This window comes from Pinus tabuliformis, chromosome 2_1, assembly GCF_031772625.1.
Source record: "Pinus tabuliformis cultivar Carrire ecotype Pingquan chromosome 2_1, CPIR1, whole genome shotgun sequence".
NCBI lineage: Eukaryota > Viridiplantae > Streptophyta > Pinopsida > Pinales > Pinaceae > Pinus > Pinus tabuliformis.
Window position 1 is genome coordinate 553,563,045 of NC_142299.1, and position 15,626 is coordinate 553,578,670.

General features: G+C 38.5%; 1 protein-coding gene across 2 annotated transcripts in view; it reads right to left on the minus strand.

Moving 5' to 3' along the window:
* Nucleotides 1–15,626, minus strand: part of LOC149201567 (peptidyl-prolyl cis-trans isomerase FKBP19, chloroplastic-like) — a 359,273-nt gene that overhangs the window by 233,744 nt on the left and 109,903 nt on the right. For both annotated transcript variants that reach the window (XM_089402958.1, XM_089402957.1), the window contains exons 4-5: nucleotides 3,298–3,383; nucleotides 3,131–3,181 (exon numbers count right to left, since the gene is read on the minus strand). In XM_089402958.1, the coding sequence (XP_089259084.1) occupies nucleotides 3,131–3,181; nucleotides 3,298–3,383 (137 nt within the window). The remainder of the gene's footprint in view (nucleotides 1–3,130; nucleotides 3,182–3,297; nucleotides 3,384–15,626) is intronic.

Sequence of the window (15,626 nt, forward strand, 5' to 3'; positions counted from 1 at the left end):
TGAACTTCCCCTCTCTGCTAGAGATCTCCTCAATCGATTTCCCTCCTAAGAACTTCTCACCTCAGAAAATCGATTTCCTCAATCTCTCTATGTGTTTTCTCCAACTGGCCCCAAGCCTCCATTTATACTTTTCTTGTTGAGAAATCAAAGGCTGAAATTAAGTCTCTAATCAATAGCTAAGATTAAATTAGACTTGATCCTCATCTCCTAGAAGCTTCTCACCCGTATTTTCATTAATACCCATTAAATTATTTTAATAAAATACAATCCAGGTGGAATTTCACCAAACAATTTCTGGGTCTCGGAGATCTCACGTGTTCTAGCCCCTCCACAAAATTTCAGAGCTAGAGCACATCCGATGCTACCCAAAAAATCAACAAGAGCTTCCTTCATTCCTTCATCCTTCAGCTTCTTCTCAGGTTCTCCCTTTTCTTTAGCTATGTGAGCTTCACTTCTTTCCTTTCTTCTGTTGTTTATCTTGTTTGGACAATCCCTCTTAAAATGTCCATACTCATTCCATCCAAAGCATTGAATCTTGGACATATCCTTTGCTTTTATTATAGATTCTTCTAAGATACATTGAGCCCATAACTCATCAAAAGGTGTAGTATCCTTCTTAGAGTAGATACTAGTTGCAAAACTGCTCCAATCAAGTGGCAAAGCATTTAATACACAAATAGTCATTTCAGAGTCAGAAACAGTTTCCCCAAGCCCTTGCAATTGGTCTCTTATTTGTGAGATCTTCATGAGATAAGTGGCCATGTCTTCATCCTTTGACTTCCTTATTCTATATAGTTGATTCCTCAAGGAAATCTTTTGACTTGATGTACTTATAGAGTACAACTTTACCAACTTATCATACATATCCTTAGATGTCTTCAAATTAGCAACAAAGGGAACAAGATGATCCTTAATGGATTCAACAATGATTATTTGTGCTCTTACTTCTCTCTTCTTGTATTTTGCTAACTCTTGAGTCTTTTCTTTGTCTGGTACAGCCACTTCACCATGGATATATTCCATGACTTCATTTTCTATGAGTGCCAAGTCAATCCTCTTCTTCCATGCTAGAAGTTTGTTGATCCAACGATCTTGTTCCTTTCCTTGCAAAATTTAGCCATATGATCTGTAGATTGAGATATAGAAGACAATATGATACTTGCTTGTCAACCAAGAATCCTCCTTCTTGATGATGTCCCCAACTATATTGATGCTTTTAAAGAGACTTCAAAGATGCCCTAGAATGACGACTTCTAGGATCCCTTCAACAACAGTGTCTTCAAACAACTTCAAAGAGTGGATGATGATCCCAAGATTCTTTGATGCTTCTTATTCTTCAAGATGATGGAGTGTACTAGAGAGCTTCTAACGAGAACTTGTCCTTCCTCCAATGAGAGCTTGATCGTTCTTGAGATGATGAGATCTTTGATGAAAGTTTGTAGTAACCTCCCTTCTAGGTCAATAGGTCTTCTTCTTGCCATGTGTCCTTTTGCAAAAGAATCCCCTTGACAAGCAATCCCTTCTTATGTCAACAAGATGATCTTCCAACCGCCTTCTCTTTGTTCACCTTAGCTCTAATACCATGTTGGAGAATGTAGTAGGGCAGCTATTAATTCAATTTATCTTTCACCTTAATAATTGCTTGTGAACTTCAGTTATCTTCTTGTGTTTCTTTATTAGAGCTTTTTATCAAACAATTATCAAGAGCAAAAACAATAAAGGTAATGGACACATGAAGTAGGCTCCAAGCTAGGGCAAAACCCCTCCAAGGGGAAACCGAGAAAGAATCTCTTCTCTTCTTATAGAATTTGCTTCAAATAAGAAAACCAAGACCCAAAACCTAGACCAAGTCCTCCTCCAAGCACCAAGTCAGCCCTCCAAGAATCTCTTCCAAGTAGGTCAAAGATCAACCAAGTCAACAAGGGTCAATCCTCCTTCAACCTGCGTCCAATCTTAGCTTCGACCCCCAGCTTCAAATCTGCAATCTCGCCTTGCAACATTCAGCTCTACAATAGGTGTAGAAACTCTACCACACGTGTGGGTAGATGAAAACAAATATAGGTCTCCTTCCTTTGCTTTTGACTTGCTCCCTTTCTTCTAGACTTCTGGCTACAAGTCTTGACCTTCTTTCAAAGTTTCGAACCTGCAACTAGATTTGTAATCTCAGCCTTGAAGCCGCAACAGAAACCCTAGATCCTTCACACATGTGAGAGAAAGATAGTCACAAAAATCAGATTTCGATTTCTCCTTGAGATGCTCTCTTCTTCTAAACCTTCGCTCTTGCTTCCTTCTTGTTCCCAACTCCAGATCGAATTTCTTGTTTTTGTTTGATCAAATTGGTGACAAATGAGGTCAAGGCTGCTTGTATATATAGGTTTTCCATGAGGTCGAATACCCCTCTCTAGGCCGACTTCTTGCTGGTAGGGCGACTTGTGCTTGGAGGCTCATAAGGACTTTCTAGACTCAAAATAATATCTTTTACATGTTACATCTTGCCCAAAAGGGTCTTATACAATTGACAAGGGCTCTCTTGACTCAAGAAAAATATTCTTTTGACATGACAAACCCTAGAAGCTTGAAATGCATGCTTAAAAATAATATTTTTCTTTCTTCTTTTTCTTGTAACATAAGATATACATATTGACATAAGTACAATGACAATTGTGAACACCGAAACTAATTACATTTTCCAACATTTACCAATAGGCAATTTCTTTTGTATTCAGCAATGAATGTCAAAACTCTATAATTAGGAAAATGACACAAATTATTGGGCTCTAACAGTAATTATTAACAATCAACATAACTTCTAGCTTGTCAAATGTATCCATGCAATCCCCTCAAAATTTCCATCAAAGTATATGCCCACAAGGCCTGAAGGATAAAAATTTAGCCTTGTAATGAAGATCATAGAAATACCAAAACCAGCTCATGCCACCACAAGGTAGTTAGATATTTAAGTCAATCCTGCTATTGAAATGCACATCCTCTTTGATTACTTTGTGAACTATCACATAATTAACATAATTGAAAATGGAAAGTCCCATGTGTAATTACCAGTCTTATTTTCAGCATTCAAAAATTTCAATGTTTGAGCACAATTAAAAAGATATTCAGGAAGGGCACTTACCACAACCAAATCACCTATCTTCGGCATAGGACCATCACCTGTTCTCAAATCCTGTGCCCAGACACAGGAAACTGATGTCTCATTATTAAATTATAGATTTTCACAAGTCTGACAATGAAAAAAGATAATCAATAGACTGCATATCGTATTATCTCAAAGCACACAACCTTGTACTGTAGACCTGATTCTGTCTCCGTGTAATCTGGGTATCTCATTTTTGTTTTCCCGTAGTCTTTCCCACGAAGTGCTGGCACTGGATTCACAAGGCAAGCAGAATAGAAAACCCTGGCAAAATAAGAAAAGTGTACCTTCATTAAAATAATAAATTTACTTGCAAGTAGTTACTAGACATGTTAAAAATATGTAGTGAATTTAAACCATGGCATTTTACAATTTAGAGAAGCTTCAAGAATGATGAGATTCCACTTTGAAGTTGGACTCAGCAGATTAGCAAACAAATTTCATAAGCAACTAAAAGATTAAATCCTTACAAAATATGTAAAGCTATTTGCACAGAGATAAGTATTGTGCTCTTATCACAGCTCGGGTGGGAGGGTACATATGATGTGGTACGCCAATAAAATAAAAATGGTAAAAATTTTGATATCCGACTTCTAATGTAAAAAAAAATGAAGTAAAAATAAATTGATTAGTTAGCATGGACTTGTTACCCCTCCTTTTAGCAGGGGTACCTATAGTAAAATTTTGCATTTATCACTCGGATTATGATAAGCAGGGCAGTATGATTACATTCTGATTTTTGGGCAGTTTCACATTTCCTGAGGCAGATCATAGTGTTTGAGACACTTCACAAATATCGAGGCATTGTTCACACTCTCCAAGGCATTTTGGGTTATTTGTGGACACGTGGAGACCACCTACACATGCCACATGGAAGATCTTTACGTGCTGACATTTAATGAGTTGTCACTGGATTTGAGGGCCAATTTACACATGGCAGCCGTGGATGTTGAGAAATCAGGATGCTTGTAGATTAGAGAGATTTCTCTTTCTTGATAATTACTTGTGAATCTTTGTTGGCTTCTTATTAAATTTTATGTTCTCTTCTTCATCAAGCAATTACCAAAAGTACAAAACATGAAGATCACAAAAGACAAAGAACACAAAGATGTAGGCTCCAAGCCAAGGCAAAAACCCCACAAGGGGGAAAACCCAAAAAAATCCTCTTCTTATAGAATCAGATCAAAGTGAGATATCTAAGACCCAAGACCAAGACTGCCACAAAGACCCAAGTCAACCCTCCTTCAATCCATCTCCAACAAATCATAGTCAACAAAAGTCAATGCTGGTCAAATCTCAGAAATTTGGTCATCTCCTGAAATTTAGGCCCTGTAATTTCGGGCCTGTAGTACCACAAACTGCCTCAGAAACTCGCACGTGTGAACAGAAACTAGGGCAGAAAATCGAAATTTCTCTCTCCTTTGACTTTCGTTGAAATTCTCCTTCTTGCGTAGAAAACGAAGTGATGGATTGGCGATCAGATGAGGTCGAACTTCCTTCTATTTATACATGTCCAGGACGTTGAATAGTTGCCTCTTCTAGGCCAACTTGTCCAGGAGGGCCAACTTCGTCTTGTGGATGACAGAATTGTCCTTTTGACTCAAATAACCTTACAAGCATGAAGAACATGCTTTGACTAGTAAATAAAATAATAATAATGAATGTAATAAATGAACAAAATAAATATTTCAATAGTACATTTGAGTTACATTATGAAGACTGACACTAGTTACATTTTCAACACTCTCTTAACTAGGGAGGTATTTATAACGACATAACAAGATACTCTCAAATTGAAATATTCTCAGAAGAAGGGATCCGGATTGATAATGCATCATCATCATCATAACCAGCATCCTCAAACATAGGAAGGCCTTGACTAACAAGCTCTATCTCTCCACTAGATCAGAGCACAATGCTAGGAGGCATACATTTGGACACCACCACCGCCTCTCAAGGCACATACCCCATCTGGATGTTCACCAGGTATGTCCTTATAGGACTATTCTTATCTTGGATATCACCCATCCTCAAAGAATATCAGTCCTCAGGACTACTCTTATCTTGGATACCCTATCCTCAAAGAGTATCAGTCCTCAGGACTACTCCTATCTTGGATACATTTCCTCAAGAAGTATCGGTCCCAGATGCTTATCCAATCCACCATTCTCCTTACCAGTGCCTTCACTAGGCTTACGGCTATTAGTCCTGCAATAGTGCACGACACATGTAGAATATGATGTCCATCCTCACTCCCTCTCAAACAGGGAGGAACAACCACAAGTCGGAACTTGTTTCAATTGTACTCATCAAAGCATTGGCTACATGTTTCGTGGAGATCTATTGTAGCTGCTTCGCTCCTATCTGCATCACATTAACGAGCTTCGACCTTTCTGGATCTTTGTCAATTCTCACATAGCTTCAACACGTCATCAAGTAGTTCATCATCTTATGGAGCCAAACTTCTTCATAGCTAATTGCACAAGTCTTCATATCTTCTTCCTTCATAACAAAATTATGCTTTCACGCTTTTCCAAGAAATTATATCAACTTCCAATTATCAATAGTATCTCTATCAACATCAGTACTATCAATCCTAGATCTAACCAATCAGTTGTCAGCACAACGATATCAAAACTATTCAAATTCCTGTTAACGTGTATATTTCCCTAGAACTGTCATATTATTTTGATCACAAGCTTCTCTGGGTTTTCTTGCCAAACTTCAAGTAGCATTGTATCCATCAAAGATCTAACTTATCCTTCTTTTCGGCTGAGGTAAGTGAACTTATTTTTCTACTGCCATTTAATCAACTTCTTCTTCCTCCTTAATCTTCATGCTTTGCCATGTTCTTCCAATTCTTCTAACTATTAGTTAACCTTAGATAATTCTACTTTTGACCTGCAACCTTTGTTAGAAGACTATGAAAGGACAAAAAGGACAAAGGACAAAGGCAATAGCATTAGTAGTAATCAAGGAGATGTAGAATACTTATCTTTCAAGGAAAGTAAGCTCCATCTTAATCTTGGACCTATTCGCCAACCTTGTTCTCACAATGTCATCATCATCAAGGGTTGGGTCTACCTCTTACAGCGGAAATGATTACATAGGGTTTTGTTCCTAGGGTTTCTTTTAGTCCAAACTATGCTAGGGTTTACAAACCCTACATGCCAAAGTCTTCAAGACCTACCACTTAAAAATTACAAAGTTCTACAACCACACTAGAGAGTTAGTTGCAAAACCCTAGTTTCTTCAAGGTCTTCAAGGTTTGTCATGTTAGGATTTGCAAATTCTACAAGCATGAAAACCCTAGAAATGCAAGTTTTCTATGCAATAGATGTAGTTCATTTCATTCCTAGGTTTAGAAACCTGGACTTATATGCACAAAAAGACTTCAAATGCTAACAAGTCAATGCTCTCTGAAATATATCAACACATATCCTCTATATAATGCATTATTACTCTTCAAGAGCATTAGATCATCATCCTATAATTGACATAGGTTATTAATCACAAATGAACAAGGATTATACATAGCTTTTTTAATACACTTTTGCCTTCAAGTATGGTACTATATTGTAACTTCTTGGGGCTTCTTACACTAATATCGGACTTCTCATTAAATTTTCTTTTGCAACTAGGTCTTCATATGGTCTTTACATTGATCTCAGTCCTTCATCCTTCAAGATTTCAAGATTCAATGTTAGATAGGTCAACTTCAAGGTGTCATTATTTTATTATGTATAGGAGTCTTGGTAGCATGACTGCTTCATGTACTTATGCTTCATGAGACTTCAAATATCTTGTTACGGTCCTTGTTGCTACATGTCTAGGTGTCACAGAGATGAGCTTCATAAATCTATCATATCACAATTCTACCATAGAGCTCTCGGTCTTCGAGCCATAGAGATGAATTTCTGGAAAGATTTGGACTTCAAGAAAGATGCCTTATGTACTATAAGATGTCATATTTCTTTGGGTTGGTGGCAATGTCTTGGCTTCATTGATGTAGTTAGTCTTGTTACCCACCACCAGTGGGTGACCCCTATAGGAGAACTTTCCTCCCATATTTGTCTTCAGTCGGCAGCCAGCAGCCCTTTCCAGCCACTTAATAGCTTTGATGTGTTACTTTTCTCCCCCACCTGTGCTACTTTTCTCCCCCACCTGAGCCAACCATTTTGTCCCCTCACTCATTTGTCACATAATTTTGGCACTATATGATGCAAAACTTGGTGTTGATGGTCGTAAGTACCTTTTTGACTAGATATAAATATGTAGATTTAGAAAAACTGCTGAAGCTTCTCTTGTTCAAATCATTGTGTTTCTAGACATGAAATAGTAATGAAAGGTTTAAAGGATCTTGCAGTTCAAGGACAAGCTTTTCAGAAGAATTCAAACAAGGAAGACCGAGAAATATTGGTTCCACATAAGCACAAATTTGAAGAGCCACAAAGATATTTAAGTCCAGACTTCAACAAACAAGTAGCTATACCTTCTTCTGGTCGTCTCTGATTTAATTAATCAAGTCGGCTTCACTTAAATGATAGGTCGACTTGTTTTGGGTAACCCAACCTATATAAATAAAAACAGTCTTCAACCAACAGTTTGTGAGGTCAGCTCGGTGAGTATGAAGAGAACTCATGAAGAGGAATCGTAGAAGTAGAGAAGTCGATGTAGAAGAACACATGATCTATCTGTAGTTGCTCGTTGCAAGGAGACATTCACAATAAAAGAGAAAGTATGGCCACCGATTGACTCGAAGGGAGTTTCAGTCAATCAATTCCAATCAAGTTCTCATAGTGCAGCAATGATATATATTTCTAATACAGGAAGCATCAGAAGTCGATTTTTTTCGATCAACCCAAGCCAACGTGTCATGAGATCAAGATCGACTAAACAAAAGACAGTGATGCGTGTGATAAAAGGTTTATCAATTTTCCAGAATAAAAATCCACATATCTAGTATCAGTGTATCTATCAAAGGGTTCAAGGCTTCACGTCAATAAGGATTGGCACAATCGAGGGTTCGAATTATGGGCAAGAAATTTACTGAGGAAATGAGGGTTTGAATGGACATGTTTACACTAAAAGTTCAAGTGTGGCTTGAAGATCTTGATTAGGAAGTGCCTTGAAGACCTTGATTATGAAGTATTGGTAAGACTTGGATCAACATACCTACAGAACTATTTGAAGATAATCCTTGAGTAGACTTGGAGACACTATTATAACAGACTTGAAGACACCTATCAAGGTAGACTTGGACCATTACTAGAGCAAACTTTAGAGAGGTTTCTTTGAAGACTTTTTGAGTAGCATGTGAAGCATTTCTGGAGCAGTTTGTGGAGAGTTTTTTGCAGCAGGTTTGAATTCATTTGGATGATGTTTTGGAGAAGCTTGAAGATATTTTAGAGTAGACCTTGTTGTTGAGAAATCTAGGGTATTCAAAGTTAACAATTTCTCTGCTTGATAATTGCTTGTGATGCACTTTTACTTCTTTATCTTATAGTCTTTTCTTCGTTAGCTTATTAATGTGTTCTTTCATCAAGACAATTACCAAAATGCATAATCAAAAGACAAGTGACACAGTATGTAGGCTTCTCCAGCCAGGGCCAAAACCTCTCACCTCTTGAGAGGAAAACCCGATCAAAATTCTTCTTCTAGATCTTCAATTGATAAGTACCAAGACCATGACATAGACCCTTGACTCTAGTATCCTCTCAAGAACCTTGTCACCAACCTTAATGCTCTACCTCTTCCTTCCTTCGCCTTTCTGTTGAATTTTCTAAGTCTATCTGTTAGAAAATTAATTTGTATTTCGTTGGTTTATTTCTTCTACTTGTAAATTCTGAACAAGTTATTTAAAACATTTAAATACTAAAATAAACACAATACAGTCACAACATCTACAGATCATCAGCTGAAAGAAAACAAACACACAAGTGACACCATTATTTTTGGACAAATGTCCTCGGAAAATCCCAATATGGGAAACCGATGTAGCTATTCTGAGGGTTTATTATTATGCAGTATTTCCTTGAGTACAACTGGGTGCCAAACTGGCTCACCCGACAGAGAAAAACAACTCGCAGTAATACCTCTCTATTTGGAAATAGGTATTCAGAAAACATGTCCCACGAAACCCTCTCCAGCAACTCTGAAGCACTGCGATGGCCCTATTGGCCTCTACGTCAGCCTCAAACCCCTCTGTGTCAGCCCTCTGAGGCACTGCGCAGCCTCTGTGACCCTCTGCATCACTACAGCTTCCCTCTACGTGGATGACACAGTCCCTCTGGCCTCTGCGTTGTCTTTGTTGGGCTTTGCATGGCTTGCTCTAGCTGCTACTTCTTGCTCTCTGCCTCTGCGCTGGTCTCTCGACACTATCTCTGCCTCTTTGCCCAGTACTCACTGCCCCTCACTGCTGATCACTGATTCGAATTTGCTTAGAAACCCCACTCTAGCAAATGACTGATTACTCTGGTGTATCTTCCAACTAACCCTCAAGCCTCCTCTTATACTTTTCTCATTAGTCCTTCAACGGACGAGATTAAATCTCTAATCAACGACTAAGATTAGAATTGGCTTGATCCATGACTTTTGGAACCTTCTAACTTAGTTTTATATTAATACCCATTAATATTTTTATTTCCCTAAGTCTAGACTTAGGAACTCCATTAGAGATATTAATTATTTTAATATCTCCCAAACCAGGTACAATCTGTCAAAACCATTTCTGGGTCTTGGAGATCTCATGTGCTTTAGCCTCTCCACCGATTTTCAAGGCTAGAGCACATCCGATGCTACCACAAATCAACACTCACTCTTAGCGAAGACTGTGCTCTAGTAATACTCCTCACCGAGCATCACACTGATTATCCGGCACTGGTACCTGTACTGATGCTAGGCCTCCCCGCCCAACATCCTCTGCACTGCTGCAACCTGTACTGCTGCCCATGGCCCTGCCACTGCCACTGCTGCATCCGTACAGCAGCTCCCTCTGCATCCGTGCTGTTGTTAAATAGGGAATCCATACAGGTGAAGATGGTTTTAGATAGAGGAGGAATAACATGTTGAAGAGTTTTGTGAACCCAACGTTTCGGACTACCAAGTGAGTCCATCATCAGGGGACGCGACAATAGATAATCTTCAAACAATGATGTATCCATGAGCTGGGTTTAGGGTATATATATCTAGGTTATTGAGGAATGATGTGAAAAATTAGGTCGGCTCATGTATTTAATTTAATTAATTTAATTTAATTTTTTTTTTTTTTCTCAAAATCAAAAATTAATTGTTTTGAATAATGATTTATTTACTTTATTAATGAGTTTAAATTAATTAATTAATTATTTATTTGTTATATTTAATCATTTGATTGTTCTGATTATTAAAATATTATTAATTTTTAATTTCTTTATTCTATTATAATTTTCTTTAACTTTTAATTTATAGTTTAATTATATATTTTGAAAATTTTTTGATGAAATATGTATCTATATATGTTTATTATTCTTATTATTATATATATAAAAAAAATATTTTTTTTTAATTAATCAATTATTTATTTATTTATTATTTTTTTAATTAATTATCTTTTTATTATGATTATTAAATTATTATTAATTTTTTATTTATTTTAATTTCATTATTCTATTTTAATTACTATAACTTTTAATTTTAATTTAATTATATAATTAATAAAAGTTTGATATTTAATTTAATTTAATTAATTAATAAATTATTTATTTGTTATATTTAATTATTTGTTTAATATGATTGATAAATTATTAATAATTTTTATTTATTTCAATTTATTTCTTCTATTATAATTTTTTATTTTTAATTTTTAATTTAATTATATATAAAAAGGTTTGATGAAATATGTATCTATATGATTATTGTTATTATTATATATATATATATATATATATATATATATATATATATATATATGTATATATTTTAATTTAATTAATCAATTAATTAATTTATTAATTTATTACTTTTTTATGATTTGATTAGGTTAATGAATTAATGGTTAAGGAGGATGGTTAAGAGGAGATTTATAATGATTGATAGTTTTTGAGTTAATCTGAGGGAAAGGGTTAATCTGAGTGGAGATTATTGTTTTTTAGGATTTCTAGTAAAGGTTTCCAAGTGTTACTTAATTTTAATCCATCATCACGGTTAAAATTGTTTTTCCTTTTTTCTATTTCAATGACTTCTTTAATTTTTCTTTTAAGACAGTGTTCTTCTTTTCTAACAAGTTTGGCTTTTTCCATGCAGATGTAATGAACATGTTCAGCTAAGACTGATTTAGAGATTCTTTCTCTTCTTATGTCAGCAGAGTGTGACCTTGTTATCTCTGCACTTTTTAAGAAAATTCAGATTAGAAATGAGTTTAGCTCTGGACAATCTTAATTTTTCGAAATCTGATGTTATCCATCATATCCCTTCCATGGTAGGATTTGATGTTGTTAAATAAGGAATCCATACAGGTGAAGATGGTTTTAGATAGATGGTCCATCCTCCCAACACTGCATCTGCACTGCATCCCCCTCTCATCATGTTGCATCGTGCTACTGCATTGCAGCTCAGTTACTGAGAAGTAAGTAACTGATCCACCCAACATCTGACATCCCTGTCAGGCTAAAAACACTCCTGATGTTGAAGCTCTCTCTACCGCTAACAAGTGCTCCCTCTACTGACCTCTGCGCTGCTGCAACAACTCCCTGCATCTCGCACCATTGCACACCTCTTTGTGCCATCCTACACTGGTGCAACACTCCCGTGCCTCTCGCACTGTTGCAGCCTGCTAGCCTCGCGCTGCCCAGGGACTCCTACACTGTAGCACTCTCCACTGCTTCATTCACATCCATCTCTACCGACATCCGCCAATCCTGCTACTCCCCTTCGGGGCTCCCGTAGCAAGGTATAATCCAAGAGGTTGGGTACCTCATGGATCCTGACCCTCATCGCCTGTAGTCCTCCTGACTACAGCGCGATGTCTCCCCACCTCTTCTCTAGAGGTACATGAGCACTCATGCACAATCGTCATCTTCCTCGACTTCTTTCTCTGCCTTCGCTGGTGCTGCCTTAGAGTCAAAAGCCTCTCCCTTGTTCTTCTTCCTCGGACACTGGTTCAGATAGTGACCCAGTTCCCCACAATGGAAGCACTTGAACTTGGAGAGGTCCTTCTTCTTCCTCTTCTCTTGCTTTCCCGCAGATGCCAGAGTTGCATCCTCTTCCTCTTCCTTCTTGATCTGAACTCCTTTGCTGCTACTTCCCATCTTGCTCAGTCGTCTAATCTCCTCTTGGCGAAGAGTCGCCCACAGTTCTTCCCAATCTGGAAGACTCGCCCTGCCCAGTATGCTCTGGACAAATGTCTCCCACTCCTCGGAGACTACGTTAACTGCGGTCCTCACCATCAACTCCTGATCCGGTGTGGCTCCTATGGAAGTCAGTTGGTCCCGGATCTCCTTCAACCGACCGAGGAAGTCATCTATCTACTCCCCCTTCTGCTTCTGGTATGACCGTCGCTGATTCTCAAGTAGCATCCTCCTCTGCACGGAAGTATGTTGATACAACGTCTTCAAGGTATCCCACATTTCCTTTTTCATCTCCTTCTCGGCAATATGTTGGACCACATGATCCTTGACCCCATCAAGGATGATGTATTTTGCCTTGGCCATTGCCTCCTCGTACCTTTCATTAGCTACCGAGTCAGCTGGGATAGCCATTACTCTCAAGGTAAAGCCCTTGATGCAATGTCTGTCTAGAATGGACAGGATTCTGGCCTTCCAGACCACAAAGTTGGACACTCTGTCCAGCCTATCCTAATCCCTCAACCTATTCACGGTCATCTCTCTACTCTTCTTTGTTGACTCCTCCGAGTCTCTCTACTTCCTTCTGGAATTTCTCTTCTGGACTCCCTCTGAGTCCCGATTTCCCTCCTGGAAATCCTTCTGCCAACCGTCAAGTTGCCCCTCTCCGATCGTTTATGCAACTGCAACACTGATCTGGATTCCTTGGCTAGAAATCTGTCTTGGCAGCAACTCTCTCTACTTTGGTTTTGCCTTGTTAGGTGCTATTCTGACCACAGTACCCCACCAGCTTCGCTCCCGCAAACTGCCCACGGCTGCCTTCGCCCCAGCAACTGAAGGATTGAGCCTCTTACCTCTACACAATCTCGGCACCGACAAATAGCTCCCTCAACCAACTGCATCAGCCCTCTTGGCCTTTGTGTGGCTCTGCGTGAGCCTGTTTTTCCCTCCTCAGCGTCTGCGCTGGCCTCTCTCAGGCCCAGACTGTTGATGCAGTCCTTCTACGTCAACCCTTCCTCTGTCGCTTTCTGCAAAGATCTGCTCTGTCACTCAGGATAGCTAACTCTACTACAAATGCTCTGCTCAGCTGATGCCTTCAGCTTTCCTGTGATTTGCAACCAAGCTCTGATACCATGTTGAATTTTCCAAGTCTATCTGTTAGAAAATTAATCTGTATTCTATTGGTTTATTTCTACTACTTGTAAATTCTGAACAAGTTATTTAAAACATTTAAATACCAAAATAAACACAATACAGTCACAACATCTACAAATCATCAGCTAAAAGAAAACAAACACACAAGTGACACTGTTATTTTTGGACAAATGTCCCTGAAAAGCCCAATGCAGGAAAACCAATGCAGCTATTCTGAGGGTTTATTATTATGCAATATTTCCTTGAGGACAATTGGGTGCCAAACTGGCTCACCTGACAGAGAAAAACAACCGGCAGTAATACCTCTCTATTTGGAAACAGGTCTTCAAAAAACTTGTCCCACGAAACCCTCTCCAACAACTCTGAAGCACTGTGTTAGCCCTGCTGGCTTTTGCATCAACCTCATACCCCTCTGCGTCAGCTCTCTGAGGCATTGCGCAGACTCTGGGACCCTCTGCGTCACTCCAGCTGCCCTCTGCGTGGATGACGCAATCCCTCTGGCCTCTGCGTTGTCTCTGTTGGGCTCTGCGTGGCCTGCTGTGGCTGCTGCTTCTCGCTCTTTGCCTCTGCGTTGGTCTCTCGGCACTATCTCTGCCTCTCTACCCAATACTCACTGCCCCTTGTTGCTGATCACTGATTCGACTTTGCTTAGCAACCCCGCTCTAGCAAATCGAATGACGAGGAACTCCATTAAAAATATTAATTATTTTAATATCTCCCAAACCAGGTACAATCTGTCCAAACCATTTCTGGGTCTTAGAGATCTCATGTGCTTTAGCCTCTCCACCAATTTTCATAGCTAGAGCACATCCGATGCTACCCCAAATCAACACTTTCTTCTTGATCTAGAACTGCTCCTTCTCGGCTTCTTCTAGAGAAACTCGGTCTCTATATCTTTCACTGCTTCTTCACAATTTTCCTAGAGAATCTCGATCTCTAGGTCTTTACTTCGACCTTCCCAGAAGAATCCTTTCTTGCTGCCCCATAAGAAACTTTACTACCCTAACTTCGCACTACCCAGAAGAAATTTCCCTGCCCTAACTTCGCACTGCCCAAAAGAAACTTCGTTATTCCAGAAGAATCTTTGCACTTCACTTTTGTTGCTCCTTTTTCGCACTCCTTTTAGACCCCTCTTCGTACCTTTCTTTTGCCTTATCCTCGCACTTTTCTAGATGAGATTAGATTGAATTGCTTGTCCAAATTGTATGTCTCCAAATGAGGCCGAATTGGGCTATTTATACACTTTTTCACTTGACCTTTAGGCCGACTTGATCTAGCAAATTCCTCATCATTTGTAGGTTTGAAGAGGTTAGGTGACAAGTTCTTGGAGGATACTTTTACATAGACAAGATGACCTTTTACAAAGTGTAACATGACTTCATTTACATGACAAAAACTCAAACATTTTATGACTAGATGACAAATAAATCCTAAAGACTCTCAATGGGAGTCTTGACTCAAAAACAAAATCCTTTGCTCATGAAACCCACGTAATTTTTCTTATTTACATCTCATTACATAAAATCATATTTACATGTCATTATGAAGACCGAACCTATTTACACTTTTCAACACTCCTTCTTAACTAGGGAGGTATTCATAATGGTACTTGGACTTTCTTAATCTGAAGAATCTCTCATAAGAAGAATTCGGATTTGTAATTCATTTGTAAATAATCATACCAACCAACATTGTTATATAGCAAGGCCTTGACTAACAGCTCTATCTCTCCACAAGATCAAAGCACAATGTTGGCGAGACCAATGATTTATAGACATACTCATCATTGTCTCTCTAGAAACATACCCCACTTGGGTTCACTTAGGATATGCTCCATAAGGACTATTCTTTTCTTGGACTCCCCAGTCCCAAAAGAATATTGGTCCTCCACAACTACTCTTTCATGGGATGCCCCACCTCATCCCCTAAGAGCATCGGATGCCAAATGATTACACAATCTTCCATTTTGTCTTCCCAAGTGAAGATTAGAACAACATGTC